This window comes from Oryx dammah, unplaced genomic scaffold, assembly GCF_014754425.2.
Source record: "Oryx dammah isolate SB20612 unplaced genomic scaffold, SCBI_Odam_1.1 HiC_scaffold_4, whole genome shotgun sequence".
Classification (NCBI taxonomy): Eukaryota; Metazoa; Chordata; class Mammalia; order Artiodactyla; family Bovidae; genus Oryx; species Oryx dammah.
The window spans coordinates 60613339-60637229 of NW_024070188.1; the positions used below are offsets into that span (position 1 = coordinate 60613339).

General features: G+C 36.0%; 1 protein-coding gene across 9 annotated transcripts in view; it reads right to left on the reverse strand.

Moving 5' to 3' along the window:
- The window catches only part of AHI1 (Abelson helper integration site 1), a 214198-nt gene that overhangs the window by 158968 nt on the left and 31339 nt on the right, over window positions 1-23891 (reverse strand). For all 9 annotated transcript variants that reach the window (XR_005720912.1, XM_040239286.1, XM_040239287.1 and 6 more), the window contains 7 exons: window positions 21863-22044; window positions 14085-14298; window positions 12634-12826; window positions 11117-11212; window positions 6912-7097; window positions 5183-5335; window positions 1017-1149 (listed from right to left, as the gene is read on the reverse strand). Coding sequence is in view for 8 of the 9 variants with exons in the window: in XM_040239286.1 (XP_040095220.1) it covers window positions 1017-1149; window positions 5183-5335; window positions 6912-7097; window positions 11117-11212; window positions 12634-12826; window positions 14085-14298; window positions 21863-22044 (1157 nt within the window). In the remaining variant the exon portion in view is untranslated. The remainder of the gene's footprint in view (window positions 1-1016; window positions 1150-5182; window positions 5336-6911; window positions 7098-11116; window positions 11213-12633; window positions 12827-14084; window positions 14299-21862; window positions 22045-23891) is intronic.

Below are 23891 nucleotides of genomic sequence, written 5' to 3' on the forward strand. Positions count from 1 at the left end.
TTAAGTTTTTCTTAAAGTATGAAGTAACACATATTTATCCTGGAAATGTTAAAAACATACACATCAGAATGAAAATAATTCTTTCACTGCCCAGTGCATAGTGAAAAAAAAAATCACTATTAATACTCTGGGGGTATGTTTTCTTAAGAATCTTTTTTTCCCCCAATGCATAGCTTTTAGTGAATGTTAACAATAGCAGAATAGCATAGTCATAATCAAACTACATGATAACTTTGTACATCTAAAGCGAACATTATTTCATGAGGAGGAATATTTACTTAATAGCTGATAATCAAGCCAATTATGAGTCCTTGCTGAAAAAAAGAGCCAATCAGCCCCAGAATAATAGACTGTGACGTTCTCAAAGTCAGTGCTCGAGGCAGATGCCTGTGAAGAGCTGGCTACTTCCTGCTGAGGTGAGCTGGTTTTCACCATTAAACAAGAAGGGAAAGTATTTCATGCCTCTATGACTAGAAGAACATGAATACCCACTGAAAAAAACATCTCTAATGTTACAGAAATAACTTGTCAACGTGGTTTCTCCATTTTTTAAAGGTACTTTAAGAGTAGGTCTTTGGACTCTCTGCTGAGTTACTATAATTAAAATTCTTCATTGGTATTCCTAAGCCAATTTTTACTGTCTTAGCACATAACAAATTTGAGGGCTTTCATAACCAAATTCTCACTATTATCAAAGAACTAAAATTCCTCAAGAGATTTATTAATCCTACATGCTACAAAATTTCTATACTTAAAATAGAAAATACACAAAGAGTACCTCTTGAATATTTTAAAAAATTTATTATCCTTCATTTAATCATTCTCATTTTTATTCCTGGACATATACTGTATGGTGTAAATTATTAAAAAAGAATTGTGACTTTACTTGAGGAAATCTATTTTAATTCAGTAGCATGAGTGGATGACAAATTAAGATTTCAGTGAATTTTAAAAAACAAACAAAAAAATCCTCTCATAGTCTAATATTAGGATAAACAGATAGGATCATTACTCACAAATAATTGGATATCCATCCCGGCTGGCACAGGCTGCTGCTAATATTCTTCCATTGTGGGAGAAAGCAAGACAAAAGCATCCTCGCTCTCCTGCATTTAGTGAGAAGAGGTGCTTGTTTGGGATACGGCAGGCCTGTAAAACATACATTTTACAAATACAGATGAAGAAACATCAAATATGAAAGCTAGTTGTTAATTTTAGTTATTGTAGCTGGTGCCATTTCTGGTTTTTTAAAAGGTCCCTTTACAGTGAGGCAGAGGAGGAAGAAAGCAAGTAAGCAGAATGATGGAAAACCATAGTAAATTACTTCACTTTCAAAGCAGACAATCAGTTTTAATTCTCCATAAAATTGAGTGAATTTATACCCCATGCCTAACTAGCACTATTCACCTAGAAGATGAACACAAACTTTCAAGATCTGATACTCTAAAGCTGTCACTACCAGATTATTTTCACATAGCCACAAAAGGGAATGTGTGTCACGCCCTTCTTTCATGACAGCAACTAATAAGTGATTTTTGTGGAACCATAAACTTGTCCTGAGTCTACAGATGCCATACAGACCAAGCTGAAGTCCAGGATGTATAAATATTCATTCTTTCTTTTTTCTCTTCAATCACCATCACTTGTAAGGCCTTCCAAAATGCATTTTATGTTATGTACACAGTAAAACCTTCTAACACAGAACAGTTTCCAAGTCTCTACTTCCACCTAGTGGTAAAACCAACTGCTGTTTAAAATACTATGTACAGAAGAACCGCTATAGCAAAATAAAGACCAAAATAAATCAATCACGTCCTACTGACTTCTCATTCACAATTTTTATTAAAATTCCTTCATCATTTTTATGTTTTCATGCCTTATTACCAGATGAAACCAAAACTTTTTGTGTATTAATATCTACTGTAGAAAATACTAATTGCTTTTATTTGTCCTAATTCTACCTCTTTCAAACTTTGGTTAGCCTTAGTTCCTGTATTTCTTTCTTATTATTCAAAATGTATATTTGGCCCTTATGACACACCTTATGAATGTGGTACTTTTATTACAAATATCTTTTTATATATTCATCATGAGCTTCCCAGGCGGTTCAGTGATAAAGAATCTGCCTGCTAGTGCAGGAGATACAGGACATGTGGGTTCAATCCCTGGGTTGGGAAGATGGCCTGGAGTTAGGAAATAGCTTCCCACTTCAGTATTCTTGCCTGGAAAATCCCATGGACAGAGAAATGTGGCGGGCTACAGTCCATGGGATGGCAAAGAGTCAAAAGCTACTGAGTGACTGAACATACACACACACACACATTCATCACCGCAAACCTGTGAGTAACTACTGCTGCTAAGTCATGTCAGTCATGTCTGACTCTGTGCGACCCCATAGATGGCAGCCTACCAGGCTCCCGTCCCTGGGATTCTCCAGGCAAGAACATTGGAGTGGGTTGCCATTTCCTTCTCCAGTGCATGAAAGTGAAAAGTGAAAGTGAAGTTGCTCAGTCCTGTCCAACTCTTCGCGACCCCATGGACTGCAGTCTACCAGGCTCCTCCATCCGTGGGATTTCCCAGGCAAGAGCACTGGAGGGGGGTGCCATTGCCTTCTCCAGAGTAACTACTAGTACTATATAAAGCTAATAAGTATTATTCAGAGTCAGCCAAAGACTATGGACTCAAGGACCTGCTTTCTAGACGGGAACCAGGTTCTCACAAATAGCATCACAATTTAGCAGCAATATGAAGAGGCAGATTTATGAGCAGCTACTAGAAAGGTGAAAAATTCAACAGACATCTATTAGATGTCAATAATGTACCAGATACCATCTTTCCATCCAGATGATTTAGAAAAGGGAGAAGGGGATAAAAAGAGGTCAAAAATTGAAGAAAAAGTTAGCAGGTTTCATAATCACTTACTGCTGCTCGTAGAGGAGGTGTAGTTAAGGAAACCTGTGCCTCATCACTAAAGCCAAAACACTAAAGGCACCATCATTTAACTTGCATCCCCAGAGTAAGACGCTATACTCAGAAGAGGCACCTGATGAACATTTAATAACAGCAACAAAGGGCCTCAACACCCTCAACTCTCCACTTTACTGCTTTGTCAGTCACTCAATCACACTAGGTCTTTCCTCCTTTCATATTCATGTCTCATTTCTCACATTTCAAGGTCTACTACATGCCATTGCCAGCACTGGGACAAATTGTTAATTTGTCCTAAAATACCATTGCTATCACACTTCCTTCTCACCTGAAACCTCCCACTTTTCCTCAGTCCCACACAATCAAATATTAGGCTACCCACCATTTGAGCCACTTCAGAATGTGGGCCTACTCTATCATCACCACTTGACCTCTTACACAAACTTGGATTTCCCACCCACCAAGCTTTGAGTGTCTGAGGAATACAATAGGTGCTTTCCATTTATTTATAACATCGCCCCAATATGAAATACTCTTCCCTGTCCTCTTCACTCACTCCTAACTTGACCACTCTTTAAAGTTTGTCACAGGCTCCACCAACCTGTTGAATGAACCCTTCTTCCACCACTCCAGATCACCATTTACGTATCAGAAATCCTCAAACTGCTTTCATTTCAGGGTGCTTTACAGTCTTAAAAATTTTTTGAGGATCCCCAAATGTGGCTATATCTACAGATATTTATATTAGAAGTTAAAACCAAGAAATTAAAAAACCATTTGTTAATCATTTAAAAAATAACAGAGCAAGTCCATTAAATGTTAACATAATTTCTTTTCATGAAAGATTTCATAAAACGGAACTGTTCTATTATTTTTGCTAATCTTTTCAATATCTGGCTTAATACATGGTAGTTGGATTTGCTTAAAAAAAGCAAAACTGCTTCTGCATTCACCCTCTTGTGATATCAGATATCATTTAGCCTCTGGAAAACTCCAGTGTGAGAGAATGACAGTCTTGTGAGAGAATGAAAGTCAAAAAGACAGATTAAATCATTACAGAATCATTAGAATTATTCTAATCTTATTCTGAAAATAGACTATCTTCAACAGACCGCTTGAAAGGGTCTGAGGACTCCCAGCAGTGCCTGAATCACACTTTTGAGAACTGCTCATCTAAACAATTATTTTTATATCTATATTTTCTGAAGAGTTCATTGCGGCATACCTGATAGTGAAGAGCACAGTAACTCCCATGTTCCCAACTGATGTGAAAGGTCCCCAAGGGCACAGTCTAAGTATTATTCTCTCCATATTATTATGTGTAAAGTGTTTAAAAGTGACTTTAAGATGTATCTGTAAAAGTGGCCTCAAAATGAAAATTAAATATGATGCAAAACAGAACGTGAAAAAGTCTAGGAAAATAGTCACTCTTACGTATATACTGAGTCTATAAAATGAAGCACCCCACTCTTTATGGAAACAAATAAGACTGGCAAAACCTTACCAGTAATGCTTCTTGCCACAGCAAAATATGATAGCCAAGTACAAAAAAGTTTTAGTGAAAACTTAAATACTGCTCAACTTCTGGTAGAAGGATATAGATATACCTGTCTCTATCAAAATATGATTCAGGAAGAAGCCAGGGACTGAGAATTTCATGAATCCAAAAACTGTCAATTTATGGCCTGAACTGTATCCCCCCACATTCCTATGTTGAAGCCCTAAGCCCAGTACCTCAGAATGTAACAGTATTTGGATACAAGGTCTTTACAGAGCAGATTAAGCTAAAATGAGGTTGCTAGGGTGAGCCATAGTCTAATAAGAAGAAGATGAGACACCAGGGATGTACACATTCAGAGAAAAGACCACGAAAAAGCAGTAAGATGGCAGCCATCTGCCAGCCAAGGAGAAAGGCCTCAGCATAAACCAGCCTGCCAACCCTTAATTTGGGACTTCCAGCCTCCAGAATTAAGAGAAATTTCTATTGATTAAGCCAACCTGTCTGTGATCTTTCTTATGGCAGCTCTGGCAAACTAATAAAACTCTCCAAATCCCCAAAGAACTTAAGATAATATCTGTATGTACCCGCTAGGCACTCTATTATTATTTACCAAATGAATTAATAGGCAGACAAGATCATGGCTAAAAACAAGGATAACCTGAAAGCTTTAAGTAGCAAGCTATTTACCCTAGGAGCTGATGGCGCATTTTAAAATAAATATCTAAATGAATCCAGTGTCAGTGAACACTTCACCTGCCCAGGCAACCGTTTCCACTTCACCACTTCCTTTGAATCTTCTAATCCAGGGTCTGTGTCCACTGAACTTGGCTCATGGTGTCGCTCACAGTACACTGGTTTACCCTTTTCTTCCTGAAGAGCCATCATAGAACGGTAAGATGGCTTTACCTAGGTATGTACAGAAAATGAGAAAATGTATGTATCATGTTAATCTTTTTCTCTTTTCTAGCATATATGGCTTTTAAAATATTGAAACAAACAGTATAATAGGAAAATGTTTCAAAATGTAATCCAGAAAAAATTCTACTTTTATTTATACACTATTTAAATATAATAAAATGAATGGGCTTCCCTGATAGTTCAGTTGGTAAAGAATCTGCCTGCAATGCAGAAGACTCCAGTTTGATTCTTGGGTGGGGAAGATCTGCTGGAGAAGGGATAGGCTTCCCTTGTGGCTCAGCTGGTAAAGAATCCGCCTGCAATGTGGGAGACCTGGGTTTGATCCCTGGGTTGGGAAGATACCCTGGAGAAGAGAAAGGCTATCCACTCCAGTACTCTAGCTTGGAGAATTCCATGGGCTGTATAGTCCATAGATTCACAAAGAGCTGGAGATGACTAAACAACTTTCAGTATCACTTTAAATAAAATGAAAGTTGTTTGAAATTACAGTCCTAAACCCAAAAGCCTTAAAAGAGGGAAAGGCTAAAACAGAACGCCAACGAAATAGTTTTAGTCACTCTGTCCCTTTGTTTCTACCTCTTCACCAATACCTACCAGATGTTATATTATGGCTCTGGCATTGCACTGTGGCATCTCTGGCTTTAAGATCATAACATAAAGACCTAATGTTTTTAAATCCTCTGTTTCTTAAAATAGATTTAACTCCATTCAAACCAATGAAAACCAACACTGTGGTCACAGTTTATATCAATACAGAATATGCAGAATGGCCTGAAATGTTTTGTATCAATGAGACAAAAGCAAAAGTTTCACCTCATTTTAGGACAAATGTTTGCTAAGATAGTCATAATTTTAACCTATATACAACAGAAGTAGAAATATTACTTGTTGATTATTTGAATAATAGTGTAAAAAATCTGCAAGCTATGATCTAAATGTAGCCCAATGACATTTTGCAAATAAAGTTTTATTCAAACACATCCAAAACCATCTGTTTAGTTATCAGCTACATATGTGTATGTGGCTATTTTCACTTTAGGTTGAGTAGCTGCGACAGAGACTGCAGAGCCTGCCAAGCCTAAATTATTTACTGTCTGGTCCTATTTGTCACTTTCCACATTAAATCATCTGCTTGAAATGCAGGAGACCCAGGTCTGATTTCTGGAGAAGGAAATGGCAGCCCACTCCAGTATTCTTTCCTGGAGAACCCCATGGACCAAGGTGCCTGGCCAGCTACAGTCCATGGGGTCACAAGAGTCAGACATGACTCTGTGACTAAACCACCACCACACATTAAGTCATTCTTTTATCTTTAATATTTAAAGATTAGTATTATTTTTTTAATCTTAAAATTGAAATCTATATTTAGGACTTAAAATTCATTAAAATGTCTTTTAAGTATCAGCTATTACAGACTTAATATATAATCTCTGATGTTTTCTTTCTACTTCAGATATCTATTAAAATAATTCTAAAGTTTTTATCTGTATAGAAATAGAAACCATCATCCACCCTTTAATCTCAACAACAGAAGATATATTTTTTGCATGTGCTATTAACTTACACATTCTGGAACTTTCAATCCTCTTACAGTTACATACAACGTTGATGGATAATGATTTCTTGGACATTTTGACCACCACTCAAAAACCTCAACGACATTTGACTGGGATCGAGGCTTAGTAGGTGGGTAATACAGTTGCAAGCGAAGTTTTGAATTGATGTTTACATTTCCATTGGCTCCTAGAAGCTTAAAATGAGAATTCAAATGAAACGTTACTCTCATTGAAAAGATGCCCAATAAACCAACAGTAGACAGTCAAAAATTCATTTTAAAAAGATTAATATGGCATGCTGAAGTTCCTCAGATGTGTAAAGCAAAGAACACTGACACAGTTGGTTAAGCACAGTTTCAGATTATTTTGACAAGGTAACCCAAATGACATCATAAGAGCTGTCTTTTCCCCAATACAACTTCAGACCATTAGTAAAGCATTAACATTACTGTGGCAGGTGTTACTTTGTACAAATAAGGTGATCAGCATACATCTGTTTGTAACAATACTGATAAAGATTAAAATACATATTATTTAAACACAGAAACAAATTTTCCATTTGTTCAACATCAGTATTTTTACTGGTAAAATTTCATGGTTAAACTTTCAAAAAGTCAAAATTATTCTAAAAGAGAGCTCCATATTATGTTTGTAAAATGTTTTGGTCCACCTTCTTAAAAAGGTCTATTCAATTTAAAAAACTATTAAACAAGGCAACATACGTTTAAGCTAAATAAGTGGACATTCTTAGGAGAAAAATTATCTCACCAACTCAAAATTAGGTTCTCTTTCACTAGACTGTGACCGTTAAGTAGAAAATACCTCTGTTAAACTTTGTGTCCTTTACAAATTAGTAGAGACAGTTGAGAGCTTCTGCAGCAGTTCAGGCAGAACATGGAGGTGACAAACTGGAAGAGTAGGAAGGGACAGAGTACAGGGAACATTTAATAACTGTTACTGATCGTGCAACTTGGAAAGTAAACAGGGAAGAGCCAAGAAAGATGCTTCACGTAGTGCTGTCCAACAGAGCTTTCTGTGATGACAGGCATGCTCTCAGCTTGTGCCATGCAAGACAGTGTCCACTAGTCTCTTATGGCTGTCGAGCACTTGAAGTAGGGCTAGTGCGACTGTGGAAATCAAATTTTAATTACATGTAATTTTAGCTCATTAATTTGAATTCAAACAGCCACATATGACTTGTAGCTACCAAAACAGATAGGGCAGCTCTAAGGCGGTAAGCCTGGGAGACTGGGCAGATGGCAGTGCTACCAAATGAGGCAGCAGGTAGGGAAGATGCCAGAGATTCATGGAGGATGTTCAGTTTGGGGGAGTCAGATAGCTATGGGTCACCCAAGCTGAAATGTCTGAATTTTGAAGCATATGCAGGAAAAGCGGGTCTAAGAAAAGTGGATTAAAGATGAAATCATGAGCAGGATTGATATTAAAGAGATAGGTGGAAGACCAGGAAGGAAACCGAAGGAACGCGATCAGGAAATCAGGAAAAAATGGTGTCAAGAAAAACCAAGGTATCAAGAGCTTCAAAAGCATGGTATTACACACATTAGTATGACTGGTAAAAGAACTAGAAAATGTTCAATAATTTGGCAAATAGAAGCTTTATTAGCTGAGGCAAAACCCAGATTTGCACTGTGTTCAGGAACAAGGTATCAATGAAGAAACAAAAGTTAGCAAAAATACAACTCATCTTTTCCCTACTCCTGTAGGAGAGGATGTAAAGTCAATATAGGTTGTAAGCTGAGGGGTAACATTATGAAATAGAGGGATAAAAAAATAGTTTCAAACCGAGCAATTGAGATGTTTAGTCTTTAAATATTAAGCACTCATGATTCCTTTCATAAACTGTATTATCTGCCTGAAGCTTATCATAAGGCAATAATATCATTTTTAGAAGGTTATTTATTCCCCAGATTCTAAATCATACTTTCCATAAGTTGTTTTAATATTCACTAACCAATTTAGTGTATACAAGTATGCTGCTTAGTATGAGTAAACAACTAAGATTCAGCCAAATCCTGCCATTTACAAAACATATAATGTGAAGCATGAACAAATAAGGTTTTATTATTTTGTAGCTTAACAGATTAGTCATATACATGTGCTTAAAGAATCAAAAGTGCAATTAGGATAAAGTCTCATTTATAACTGGACTAAGTTCTTTCGGGTTCATTTGGACCACTATGATAACTTCACAATTACCTAGGACATTCCTAGGACCAATGGTACAGGTATTAAAACATGTGCACTATAATCTGATTCATGTTATTTTCTCAAAGATGAGGGTTTTTTAGTCAGTTTCCATATATTTATTAATTCCCTCAGTAGATACTCATGAAGCACTTTCTGTGTGCTATTCATATGCAGAGAATGATATCATAGAGAATTTCAAGAGTAATATATTAAATGCAAAGAGACTTGGTAAAATACAGGCTAAAATATGTTCAACAAATTGGCCAAAAAGAACTGCCAGTGACTTGAAAATTTACAATCTAATGAAAGATAATATGTTTACAACAGAGGACGCACATACAATAATGTACCCTTTACTTATGATTGCATGAATAAATAAATAAAAACTTTTATAACACTTAAAAGATGAAAATGTTGTGAAATACATTGTTTCCCAAGTGCAATTGACAGTAAATACGGCAGTTCTGCATAGACCGTAGCATAAAAGTAATGAAAGCAGTTTCTAATAAGACCACAAGGTGGCAATGTTCATTAACTCTGTGATGCGACCCTTTCTGGTCTTTTGTTTTTATTTACTTGATTTAGTATGAGATGGGGTCTAGAAAAAGGTATAAGAGGTTATAGAAGGGAGATTTTAGAAGGTACAATGGACCGAGGGATTCTAAAACTACTGTAGAATTAATGACTTCCTCACCACAGTCAATCTGCTGCCATTCAGCAAGCAGATTGTACCTCTTCTAAAGCCTCTAAATTTCAGCATGGATTAAGTGTCTCATCTGGGTTTTCACAGCATCTGCTCCATAGCACACAATCATACAGGCAGTTCAGTTTACAAAGAAACTGAACTGGAGGGCCAGGACAACGTCTAATTTATCTACAAATAGACACTTAGTAAATATTTGTTGAATGAATGGATGCACAAATGGAAAAATTTTATAAAATAATACACAACAGGTTAATTACTCAAGAATTCTTAGAACTCAAATTTATGTTCAAAGTCAGAAATAAAAAAACTATGAAATTAAAATTTACCCTTTTTAAACATCAATCTATCCACATGTTTCATCTCTGTTGAAACATCCTAGTCAAAGATACCATCATTTCATACCTAGACTACAGCAAGAATTTCCTACTTTCATTTCCAGTATCTACATTTCTGACCTCTCTAATTCATTTTCTACCCAGCAAAGTAAGCTTTATAAAAAATAAATCAGATTATTTCAGCCTTTTGTTTAAAATCGTTAAATGGCTTCCCATTACTCTTTAAAGTCTATAATGGTGGCTAGTCGCTATAATGGTGGCTAGTCACTATAATGGCTTGGGTTCGAAGACCTTGTGTAATCAAGGCCCTGTCTACCTCAGCAAGCTCTTCAGGCACCGTTTTCTCCCTCAGTCTCTGTCCTCCATTCTCAGTGGCCTTCTGTCGGTTATCGAGGTATTCCTTGCTCCTTCCAACATCAGGGTCTTTGCATACTCTGCACCCAACTGAGAACTCTCTCTTTCTCATTCCTGCCATCCAGCTCATGATCAGGTTCAATGTCCTTTCTGTAGGAGACCTTTACCTGATACCACAGATGCTTTCATCATCTTGATAGTATTCATAAAAATTGTAATAAATGCTAAGCTCTATGATCAACTGTTTTATGCCTGTTTTTCTTGCTAGAATAGGAAAGCCATGAGGTCAAGGAGTTCTTTGTTCTTTGTTCACTGAATAGAACAGTGGCTGGCACATAGAAAGGGTTCAATAAATAATTTGTTGAGTTGAATAAATGCAGGTAGGGCTGTGTGTGTCTTTTTCAATGCTGGGTCCTCAGACCATAAAGTATATCTGGCACACATCTAAGCACTGGACAAATATCTAGGAATCTGCATGAGCATTATTTGAGTTTGAATTAATACCTCTTCACCATGGCAATCTTACCTCCTTATCCTAACTCCTTATATGACACCAAACTGAGTTGAAAAAAAAAATAACCCATAACATTTGAAGATTTGAAAAACATACCTTGAGAAATGCCCAGGCAATCTTCCGGAAGCCACATTCTTGGTTTCGAATTTCAGAGTTATTCTTAATTTCTTCCATGCTTAGGAAATCAAGAATCTGTAAATAAGCATAAAAAATTATTTCACAGTATACTAGGTTATCTAAAATTTAGTATTTTCTAAATATTACTAAAATTTTAAAAACTCTCACTTAGAAGAAAAACGTTTTTAACTCATCCCGCTCACTTTTAACTCATCCAGTTAGTAAGGTCTGTTTCTGATTACTTTATCTTTTATCAATAAATCTTTTAAGATTTATTTAAAACTCAAGACAAAGTATTATCTCAAATATACTCCCGGTAAAAATATATCAGTCATAGAACTCTTAGGCTTTGCTCATTTTTGAATGTATGAGCACAGACTTCAAAGACTTGTTTGTTTAATAAACTCATGGCCTTATCTGCAGGTTCTTCCTTGGATCAACTTCCTAATTTGGGTATTTTCTCTTTAGATATATGTTTTTATTAGGCTTCTCAAAAGATTTTCTTTCACATCTCCATCTGGTCTGCATATTAAACTTCATGGATTTCCAACCAGCCAGCCATGGAGATTACATGTATTCTAGGTACTTGTCAGAGACTACCACTTTGAACCCACTGGTGCTTATCAAAAGGTCTGCTGAAGCAACATATCTATAGAAGACTGCTTAAAAAATAATACATACTCCAATTTATTCCTATTTTTTATATACTTAAACTTGTCTTCAATGTAATACATTCCCAATGAAAAAAACACTGACAGTATAAGAAAAATATATAACACAGTAAAAACAACTTGTAACCTAGACTCATAGCTGACAAACATTAACAACAAGTTTACAGGTATTTAAATCTTGTTCTATGTATTCCAACACTATTTTGCAAACTATTATCATATAATATGTAGTGGATAGCTCAAGTCAATATATACATATGTATATCATCATGTAAATATCATAAATTTAATAAAAATCATAATTTATTTAACCAAACCTCTTGCTAATTTTAGAGACCTATTTCCTTAAAATTTCTGCTATTATAAACAGTGCTTAAATAAATATCCTTATATGCACATCTTTGAGTACTTGCCGTTTATCCTTTAGAAGAAATACCAAAAGTTGGAATAACAGCTTTAAGGACTTCTGATGGATATTATCAAGTTGTCCTCAAATTCTCACACCCCTTTTTTGTATTACTAACCTACTAAAATAATAGATTGTGTGCTAAGTTTCTTCACCTATGTCTGACTCTTTGTGACCCTAGGGACTGTAGCCTGCCAGGCTCCTCTGTCCATGGGATTCTCTAAGCAAGAATACTGAAGTGAGTTGCCATGTCCTGCTTCAGGGGATCTTCCTGACCCAGGGATCAAACTCTGATCTCTTAAGTCTCCTGCGCTGGCAGGCAGGTTCATTACCACTAGTGCCTGGGAAGCCCCAAAATAAAAACTTATATTTGTGCTATTAAAATATTAATTATAACTTATGCTCTATTCAATTCATACCTCAAAGAACAGGATGACTTTAGGGCTCTCATCAAAATCTCGAAGCAAATAGGGAAAGTTTTCATTAAATATAATTTGTTCTTCCCACTCTGGAAGCCTTGATTTCAACTGTTTAAAATCATACGGCTGGGTCATAATAGGAAGAATATAATCCACATTCTCTTTTTCATAGTAAGATGAAACAGGCCGTTCACTGTTCAAAAAAGATTCTGCCTTAACACAGTTCTTTGTAAGTTTGAGAAGGAGAGAAAAAAACAAAACTAGAGTGTTCAAGGTGAGGTGATCAGAAACAATAAATAGCCATGATACATAGGAAAAACTATTTTATGTATCTAGAAAGCTACAAATTTTATGAGGCTGAAAAGCAGTAGTATCTCAGTTCATTTTTCATTTACATACTCTCAGTTTCAAAGAATTATTTTATTATTTAAATATAAAGTGAGAGGTATGATTTGTCCTTCAGCATATAAAGCTAGAATAAAGTAACATCTTCAGAATATTAAATGAGTTTGTGATAAGTTAGTACATTAGATTTAATTAACAAAATTTGAGCACAACAGGATTATACGTACTTCAAGGTTTGTTATGTTTCCTTTCTATGCTCCAAGACAAATGAATACGTGAATAACCTTTTTGATAATTTTCTTGTTTCCAATTTCTGCCATTTTTCCAGGCAAATAATTTTTTTGAATTCTAGTACCGACATTTATTATACTTTGTATTTGGGCCTTAAGCATGTATTAGCTACAAAATTAATACTAGGAAAAATTAAATTCAAGACATCTGCCTCACCTGAGGGACAGACAATACATTACATTCAAAAGAAAATATATATGAAAATATGAGGTTAGACAACTAAAAGATTTACAGTGTAACATGAGATGACTTACAATGTAACCTAAATATCATAAATTAGTCATTAAGCTTCAGGGAAACTCTCTCAACTCCCCCCCCCACTTAAAAATTAATTACTCAATTAGCACAGTCACTTCATTTCTTCTATAGAACATATTGATCAGTGTCAGTAGTTGAAGAACACCTACAATTAGTATGAAAATGGAAAGTGACAGTCACTCAGTCAGTCGGTTCTGACTCTTTGCAACCCCATGGACTATACATACAGTCCACGGAATTCTCCAGGCCAGAATACCAGAGTGGATAGCCCTTCCCTTCTCCAGGGGAATCTTCCCAACCCAGGGATGGAACCCAGGTCTCCCGCATTGTAGGCAGATTCTTTACCATCTGAGCCACAAGGGAAGTCCAAGGATACTGGTGTGGATAGTATTTCCCTTCTCCAGTGGATCTTCCCAACCCAGGAATTGAAACTGGGTCTCCTGCATTGTAGGAGGATTCTTTACCAACTGAGCTATCAGGGAATGACCATCAGTGGCAGAAAAAGGACTTCTACTGTAGACAGTTTCAAGAATTGGCTGTATAATTTAAAAAATTACCTATCATCTTTCTTGACATATTGACCAGTATTCTCATCAACCACATGAATTTTGACCATTGGGTGAGAAATCATAAAATCTGACTTAAGTCGATCAGTTCGGTGAATGTAAACTCCCAGGACAAGGTCATCATCAAGCAAACATTTGGGATAAACTGGACTATCACGGCTTGTTATTTCATGAACACCATCACCATCAGTATCTTCATTATCATCTGAAACTACATGTATGGAAGAAAATCAATGTTATCAATGTGATAATTAATTGTTCCCATAACAATATACTCAACAATAAACACTGAATTTACAGACAATCTAATGCTCATGATCCATGCTTATTTATCCCTGTTCACAAAGACACTTCAAGGAAAAACAAAGAAAAAGCCAAACAATAGCAGACTATGCTCTGAGAGTAAATGCTTTATTTACTAATACATTAAAATAGGGTGAGGTATCTTTCTTTGTTTTCCCTAACAAGGACCAACAACACAGAAAGAAAAAAATGAGAGCCAAGGACAAAAACAGTAATTTTATCTAGGTATTTTCTAAGTGGAACATGTATCACTCAAATTGTTTATAACTACAATTTCTGTTTCTGGGTAGAATGCAGCAGGAATGTTGCAGGTCGATGTTTCTGGTAAAAAAACAACTTGAAAAAGCCAAATAAATTGCAAAACCTTATTTTTAAAGGCATCAGAAAAGTACAAAAACAATGGACAGTAGATGGACTAAAAGTCCAGAAAGGGAGAATCAATCCGGGGTAAGCTGATAGACTGGCAGCTGTTTCAGTGTCTGGGGACACTTTCTGATCAGGATATGAGAAGAGGACAAAGGCAGAAGTTCACCACTGGGAGAAAGATGATTAACCAGAAAAATTTTTAGTTGTTATGCAGGGGTTAAGTGATAAACATGGCCTCAAACACATGGCCAGTGGGAGAGGCTAAAGAGGAGTGAAACCTCCCAGTCTTGTTTTAGCAAACAAGGACTCACCAGAGGGAAGGGCCTGAAACAAACCAGGCAAGGAGGAAGCCCTGGTGGGCATGGTGATTTTATGCATACAGCCACTTTTCACCTGCGGTCACTCACCAATTCTGGGCATATCTAGCGGTTGAGAATCCAGGCATGGCCCCTGGCAGAAGGCCCCTACTGAGGGACAGAGAAGCCAGCAGAGATTCTGGTGTTCACATGGAGCTGGAGTGGCAAAACCAGGAGACTTGAGAGGCCTCAACCACATGGCCAGGCTCTCCCTCACAACATTTGCCAAAATTTGAAGTTGCACGGGGCAGAAGGCTAAAGGACTAAGCTGAAAACCTCTGAAAGGCAAAACTGACTCTCCCTAAGTTCTCAAGGGCTAACAAGGCAAATATCTGCCAGGCTCTCAATTCGAAACACCTGGAAGGCCACATCCTAGGAACTGGGCAAATATGAGATAGGGTCTTAGCAAAACTACAACACAGATCTGACTTAGCTTGCTGCTGCTGCTGCTGCTAAGTTGCCTCAGTCGTGTCCGACTCTGTGCGACCCCAGAGATGGCAGCCCACCGGGCTCCCCCATCCCTGGGATTCTCTAGGCAAGAATACTGGAGTGGGTTGCCATTTCCTTCTCCCTGACTTAGCTTAGATTAGTTGAAATTAGTTGTCCACTCTGTCTGCCTAAGAGTAGAAAGAGAAAACCCTTTCTAGTGGAAGATGCAACTCTGGAATTCTACATACAATGTCCAGCAAATAACAAAAAAGTTACTTGACATAAAAGAGACAAGACTATATGACCAATATACAAGAGAAAACACAGAAAACAGAAGCAGACCCACAGAATATGTGTACTGGAGTTAGCACACAAGGACTTTAAATAATTATGATTAATATGCTCAAGAAAAAAAGGAAAGGACAAAATAATTTTTTAAAATGGAGACTTTCTACAGAGAATTGAAATTGATTAAAAAAAAAAAAACAGGCATTATGGAACTGAAAAATATATCACCTGAAATTAGGAATTCAATGGATGTATCTAAAAAAGCATATTGGATGCAAAGGAAGGCATGATTAGTGAACCAGAAGAAAAATCATTATAAATATCCAAACCAAAGCATAATGAAAAAAAAAGAACATCAGAAAAAAATCATAAGAAACATGTGGACAAACTTAAAAGAGTTTGTGAAGTTATAAATATCTAGAAAAACAGGAGAGGATGATGAAGAAGCCATAGTCAAAGCAATAATGAGTAAGAATTTTCCACAAGTGATAAATGATATCAATCAGTAAACTCTAAGCAGGGTGTCTTCCAACAAAGCTATATTTAGGCACAGCATGATAAAATTCTGAACCAAAAATAAATGAAAAATCTAAAGAGCAAGCAAAGGGGGAAAAAAAGACAATAGACCCTTCAAAGGCACAGAAATAAGATTACAGTTGGGATTAAAAAATGATGGAGCCCAGAGGACAACTGTATTAATAAGACTTCCTGCAACCTAAAATTATATATTAGCAAATATGCTTCAAAAATGAAGGTAAAGGCATTTTTAACACAACAAAATCTGAGTGAATTAGCTGGCCTGCACTGAAAGAAAGAATAAACTGAATTCTTAGCGCAGATAAAAAAATGAAAAAAAAAAAAAAGGAAAAAGGAAATTTGGGAATGAATATAAATTAATATCAACTGTACAAAATGGTAACTGTAAAATCTGTGAAGTTTAAAATACATGCAGTCCTAAGATACATGATGAGAAACTAGAAGGCAGGAGGGAGACAGATGCAGAGAAACTACCTGACAAGATTCAAATGGAGTCAAACTATTCTACTGTTTTAGCAGTGTAGGAGAAGTATATTCTGTTAGAGAGTTAGTCTGTATTAGACCGTAAGTCAAGAATAAACTTACTGCTCTCAGAGCATGAGCAAAAAAAAAAAAAAAAAGTAGAAGAATGTGTAATTAATAAGTTAATAGAAGGAGCAAATCTTTAAAAGTAACCTCAACAACTCAAAAGAAGCCAAGGAGAATAAGGAACATAAAACACTTAGATGGTACAGAAAAACTAACAGTGAGATGATGAACATAAGGACACAGAAAGATCATAAACAAAAAGATACCTGGGAGTGAGGCACAAGAACACTTCACATTTACTGGGGACCTGTCCCTAAGGAGGTCACTGCCTGAGGGCTGAGATCCCACGTGTGCCGGAGTAGGGGAGGAAAACCAGTGAAGGCAAAAAAGAAAGCTATATGGACACAAAGTGGCTCAAACAAAGGCTGTGCAAAGCAGCACCAGCACGGAGCCTCGGGGATGTGGAGGCAGAAGAATAGAGTACTGTCTGGCCCCATCTAGACCTGGGGACCATGGACCAAGCAGAGGTTTAAAGGCTGTCCCCCCTCAACCAGGTTGGCACCACTTAGGGGCACACTGTGTGTGGAAGACGATGGAGAAATGAAGAAAGGTTAACAGTGTTCTATGCAAACTCAAACCATAATGGAGAATGCATCATTAGAGATTAAAAAGGACACTGTATATTGATTTCTATAGACTGAATGCTTATGTCTCCCCCAGATTCACATGCTGAAATCCTAACCTTCAATGTGATGGTATTAAGAGGTTGGGCCTTTGGAAGATGATTAGATTATGAGTGTAGAGCCTTCATGAATGGGACTAGTGCCCTTATAAAACAGAACCCAGAAAGCCCTCTTGTCCCTTTCACATTGAATCTGCTAGCATCTGATCTTGGACTTCCCAGCCTCAAGAACCATGAGTTATAAATATTTACAATTTAAGGCATCCAGTCAAGGTATTTTGTTGCAGCAGCTTGAATGGACTATGACAATGACAAAAGTATCAACTGGATAGGAAGATAAAGCAATCCTAAGCAGGTATATATATTCAATAACAAAGCTCCAAAATACGCAAAGAGAAAAATGACACGAACAGAAACAGAATTATAAAAGAATACTAGAAACTTTAATACTCATCGGATAGCTGATAGAATAAGCAGACCAAATAAATAAATAAATAAATCAGTAAGATGAGAGTACAATAAACTTGATCTGACATACATTGGACACCACCATACCCAACAACATCAGAATTCACATTCTTTTCACGTGCATGTGGCACATTTAGCAAACTCATCATAAGGTGGTCATAAGACAGCCTCCATAAATTCAAGAGATTGAAATAATTCATAATATGTTCACTGACAATGGAAGATAAAACCCAAAACAAAAAGATAACTAGAAAATCACCTGCTGCCTGACACTAAACAAAACACTTCTAAATAATGAGTGATCGAAGGAAAAATTTAAATGGAAATTAAGAAATACTTTTATGGAATGATAACAATATAGAACATATCAAAAATTTGGGGGATGCAGATAAAGTAGTGCTTGCTGCTCTGCTGCTAAGTCACTTCAGTCGTGTCCGACTCTGTGCGACCCCATAGACGGCCTCCCACCAGGCTCCCCTGTCCCTGGGATTCTCTAGGCAAGAATACTGGAGTGGGTTGCCATTTCCTTCTCCAATGCATGAAACTGAAAATTGAAAAGTGAAGTCGCTCAGTCGAGTCCGACTCTTAGTGACTCCATGGACTGCAGCCTCCCAGGCTCCTCCGCCCATGGGATTTTCCAGGCAAGAGTACTGGAGTGGGGTGCCACTGATTCTCCGAAAGTAGTGCTTAGTTGGTCATTTAATGTATTAGAAGCGAAGGATGACTTAAATCTTATAAAATCCTCCTTATAAAGTTAGAAATCAACAGCAAATCAAACCCAAAGAAACTTATAAAAGGAAACAATATAGACAGAAGAAATCACTAAAATTATATACAAATCTATGATAGAATAAAAACAAAAGCTAAAGGTTGGTCCTTTAAAAATATTTATAAATTGAAAATGCTGAGACTGATGAAGAAATCGAGGGAAATCCAGTTACCAGTATCAAGGAGTACCCTTTCAGATGCCATAGACATACAAAATTTGAAAATCCATATTAAATGGACAAATTCCTCAAAAAACACAGTCTATCAAAGCTGACAGAAGAAACAGAAAATATGAAGAATCTGATATTTATTAAAGAAACTAAATCTGATTTAAAATTCTTCCCACAAAGAAAATCTTGGCCTAAGAACGTTTATTAGCAAATTCTTCCAAACGTTTAAGGAAGAAATAACACCAGTTTATACAAATACAAACAATTGAAAAAGGAAATATTTCCCAATTCTTTTTAATACCACCAAAACTTTGATGTTAATTCTGGGTATTTCAACAACAGAGAAGTACAAACAAATCTCTCTCATGAACACAGGTACAAAAATTCTTAACAAACTATCAGCAAATCAAATCCAGTAATACATTAAAAAAAAAAAGCTAATACATCACAACAAAGTAGGTGCCTCCCCCATCTCTGCCAGGAATACAAAGATCACTTAATAATCAAATAGCAATCACATTAATAGAAAAAAGGGTAAAAATATGATTATGTTAAAGATGCAGAAAAAGCATTTGATAAAATTCAGTATCTATGAATGGTTAAAGAAAAAAAAAAACAATTAGCCAATTAGGAATAATCCAATAGGGGTATTTACAAAGAAGTCTATAGCAAAGTCTCACTCAGTGGTAAAATAATGGATGCTCTCCCCTAAGGATGGCACCTAGAGAAGAGTATTTGTTATTACCACTTCTATTTAACACTATAATCAAAATTCTAGGCAGTGTATCAAGGTAAAAATAAGGAATAAGACATAAGAATAAAAAAAGAAGCAATAAAACTATCATTATTAACAGCATCTATTATAAAGCTATTGTATCTAAGACATGATAATGATGTCAGCGTAAACCATCTAAGAATGGAGATTAGTGAAACTGACGTGCTTACACAGTCACCATATTCATGATAAAAGTGACACTGAAATGCAGGGGCAAAGATGCTCTCTTCAATAAATGGAATTAGGTCAAGTACATATTCATATATGAGAAAATAATGGGTCTGGACCACTACCTATCCCCATACATAAAAATCAATTCCAGGTAAACTGCAAATCTAAAAGTGAAAACTGAAACAAAAATCTTTTAGAAAATTATATATAGAGAAACACCTTCAGGACTTGGGAAAGATTTCTTATATCACAGCACTTAAAATCAAAGGGAAAAACATGGAATACATTGGGCTATATAAAATCCTTAAATTTTGTTTTGCAAAAGATATCAATACCAGTAGGAGAAAAATAATAAAACCCAGAGAGAGAAGATATTTGTGATATACATATATATGGCAAATGTATTCTTACATATATATGAAAAATTGTTATCTAGTTATATAAACATTCTCACAATTTAATTAGAAAAAGGCAGACAATTCCATTTCTTAAAAAATTACACAAAAGACTTGAACGAACTTACCATGAAGGAATCCAAGTAGGCAATAAACATGAATAAGGTGCTCAACTGCATTAGTTACCATGGAAATCAAATCAAAGTCAAAATGGAATAATCACTAAACACTTACAAGAATGACTAAAATTTTGTAGTACTGACAATATAAATGTTAGTGAAGATGTAGAGCAATGGAAACACAAATACTGCTAGTATCTACTGATAAACCAAGTGTGGAAAATGAGAAGTATCTGTTAAAGTGAAAAACATATATGCTCTATGGCACAGAAACTCTAAGAATATGTCCAACAACAAAAAAAAACGTATACACATGCTCATTAAAAAATGTGACCAGAATGTTCATTGTAGCTTTACTTATAATCGCTTAATACTAGCAACACCTCAAATGTTAATCAATAGAATAGGTAATTAATTGTGGTATATTCACACAATGGATATCTAAGTACAAAACAGGACTGATGATGCATAAGCTCCAGTGCATGCAACAACAGTATAAATCTCACACAAGATAATTTGGAGCAAAAAAGCCACAAGCAAAGAGCATAGTATTTATAATTCTAAATATTTATCTTAAAATAGAAAAACAGGGAAAATTAACTTTGTGTTAGATGTTAAAATAGTATTCACTCCTGTAGGACAATGAACTAGAAGGGAATTAGTTGGGGGGCTTCTGAGTGCTAATGATCTGGTTCTTGATTTGGATGATGACTTTATAGACATGTCCAGTTTGTGAAAGTTCACTAAGTAGTATACATGTAATACATACACTTTTCTTTTTAAAAATTAATTACTGGAGCCACAAAACACCATAAATGGCATGAATAAGCACCATAAATTCTAAAATTGCCCATTTTTTAATCCCATTTTTTGGCTAAATAAATGGAAATTGAAAAGAAAAAAAAAGAAAATGTAAGACGCAGAAAAAATCAAGAGTAAGTAATGAAAAAGAAGATACAAGAAATGAGCAGAAAGGAATGTAGAAAGCAAGAGGTGAAATAAAAAGTGGGCAGGAAGAAGCTGAATTACAAGAAACTGTGAAGACAGCAAGTTTGACAGAGGGATGCAACTTAAACATCTGAAATGTTTACTGGCTGTTGACTATTTACAGTTTTCAATGCTGTCATTATTTAGGGGCAATAACATACAGAAGAAATCTGTGTCACAACAGCAACTACAACATTACTAATGATGACTCAAGTTAGACAAACTTATCACAGAGACCCACAGTTATAAATAAATGAATGTTACAATCTAGACAAATCTAAGCATAAGTATCAAATATTCTGTATCGGATTATTTTTTCAATTATACCATTTGGGACTAGATTTTATTTAGTTTTAAGGACTAAAAGTCCCTGAATCAAGTTATGCCTACCATGGCACACATTCTTCATTTAATTTGGATAACAAACCTGTTTTAGCCTTCTTTTTCTTTTTTTTCAGTTTGGATTTTGTGTCATCTTGCATGTTGTCTTCTACATTTTGTTCCTTTGAGCTCATATCATCATCTTGATGAGTCTCTGAAGTAACTGCTCCAACTGGAGATTCTTTCTTTTGTTCACCTTCAACTGGGTCATCAGAGATGATCGATGTGCTACAAATATAATCCAAGTTCAAGCCACTGGAAATGTACCATTATTATTACCCTGCAGCAAAGTTAACATCAACTAGAGGCAAGGATAATCCTAGAATCAGTATTATTTTCTGCTGGGAGATACACATATTTTGTTATACACTAAAATTGTTAGCTGTCAAACTAAGTATTATGTGTACTAATTTACCCTTGGTGATGTTATATATCCCATGAGCCAAATTAAACTCATCTCTAAACTCCTGGGGAAAATGAAATTGTATTTTATGATCAATGGATCTGATTTTACTTAGGACTGATAAAATCATCCTTACTCTACTGACAAGTAAATGAATAATGAACAAATCTCTATAGATTATTTAAAAGCCAAAAAAAAAAAGGTGTTCTAATTTTGTTTGTTTTGTTTTCAAAAGGCTTCGGATATCCAACTTTTGATTTCTAGGTAAAAATTAATTGCTTATGTTTTCCAGTGGCTTATGTGCCACTATGTTTTCAGAAGATTATCATTAAAATTAAAGTCTGCATCACATGAACTATTAATACTAAATGGTAAAGGGTAGCAGCCTAGAAGCACACTGAGTTGTACAGAGAAATCAGCCTATTAATGTTTGTGACTTACTAAATAAAAAAGGAATCTGCATCTAATAATCAAAAACTGACTTCCAATATATTTAGTCATATTTCAAAAAGGGGGTGAGAAATAAAGAGTAAAGAAATATTTCAAAGCAGTCATTCTGGAAAGTCATGTCATTTTATCATATCATCAAATACTGTTATTTAAAAAGAACAGTTACCCTTTGTATGTTTTTGTCATGTAAAGCATGGTTTTGTTTAAACTTCATAAACTGATCTTACTAAGAGTGAGTATGACTTACAGTTCATAACAGATACGGTAACTACGTGATGAAATAAGATTTATGGTGTACTGTAGTAAGCAGTCTTTAAGGTGGCCTCCAATGATCCATGCCTCCTAATACTCATGCTGTTATTTAGTCACCAAGGCATGTCTGACTCTTTGTGACCCCATGGACTGTAGCCCACTAGGCTCCTCTGTGCACGGGATTTCTCAGGCAAGAATACTGGAGTGGGTTGCCATTTCCTCCTCCAGAGGATCTTCCCAATCCAGGGATTAAACCTGCATCTCCTGCGTTGGGAGGTGGATTCTTTACCACTGAGCCACCAGGGAAGCCCCCTGATACTCATATCTTTGTGTAATCCTTTCTTTTTATTGTAGACTGGACCAAGTGACTTACTTCTTATAGACAGATTATGATAAAAGTAATTGGTACCACTTCTATGATTAGGTTCCCAAAGGACTATGACTTTGGTCTCGCATTTTCTCTTTCAGAGCCCTTGCTCAAGGGAAGCAAGTGGCCCTGTTGTGAGTAGTCCATGTGAAGAGGTTCACATGGTAAGGACCTGATGTCTTTGGCCAAAAGCCAGTCAGGATCTGAAACCTGCTAATGGCCACATGAGTGAGTTTAGCAGTGGACCATCCATATCTTCCAACTGGCATGTCACTTGGCAGATCCACCCCTATCCAAGCCTTGAGATGACTACAGCCCGGGCTGACATCCTGACTGTAGCCTGTGAGAGGCCCTGAGTTAGAGACACCCACTAAGCCACTCAGATTCCTGAGCCATAGAAACTGGGAGACAATATATGTTTGTTGTTCTGAGCTGTTAAATTCTGGGCTAACTTTTAATGCATGTGCCTGTTAGCAACTCTGTTTGCCCTCTCTTACAACTGGTTGTCTAGCTTTTAATAAGAGGGGAACTATTTTTAGATGAGGACATTAAAGGAAACTGACCCTGAATATCAGAGAATTGTCAAATACAGGGAAAAAAAAA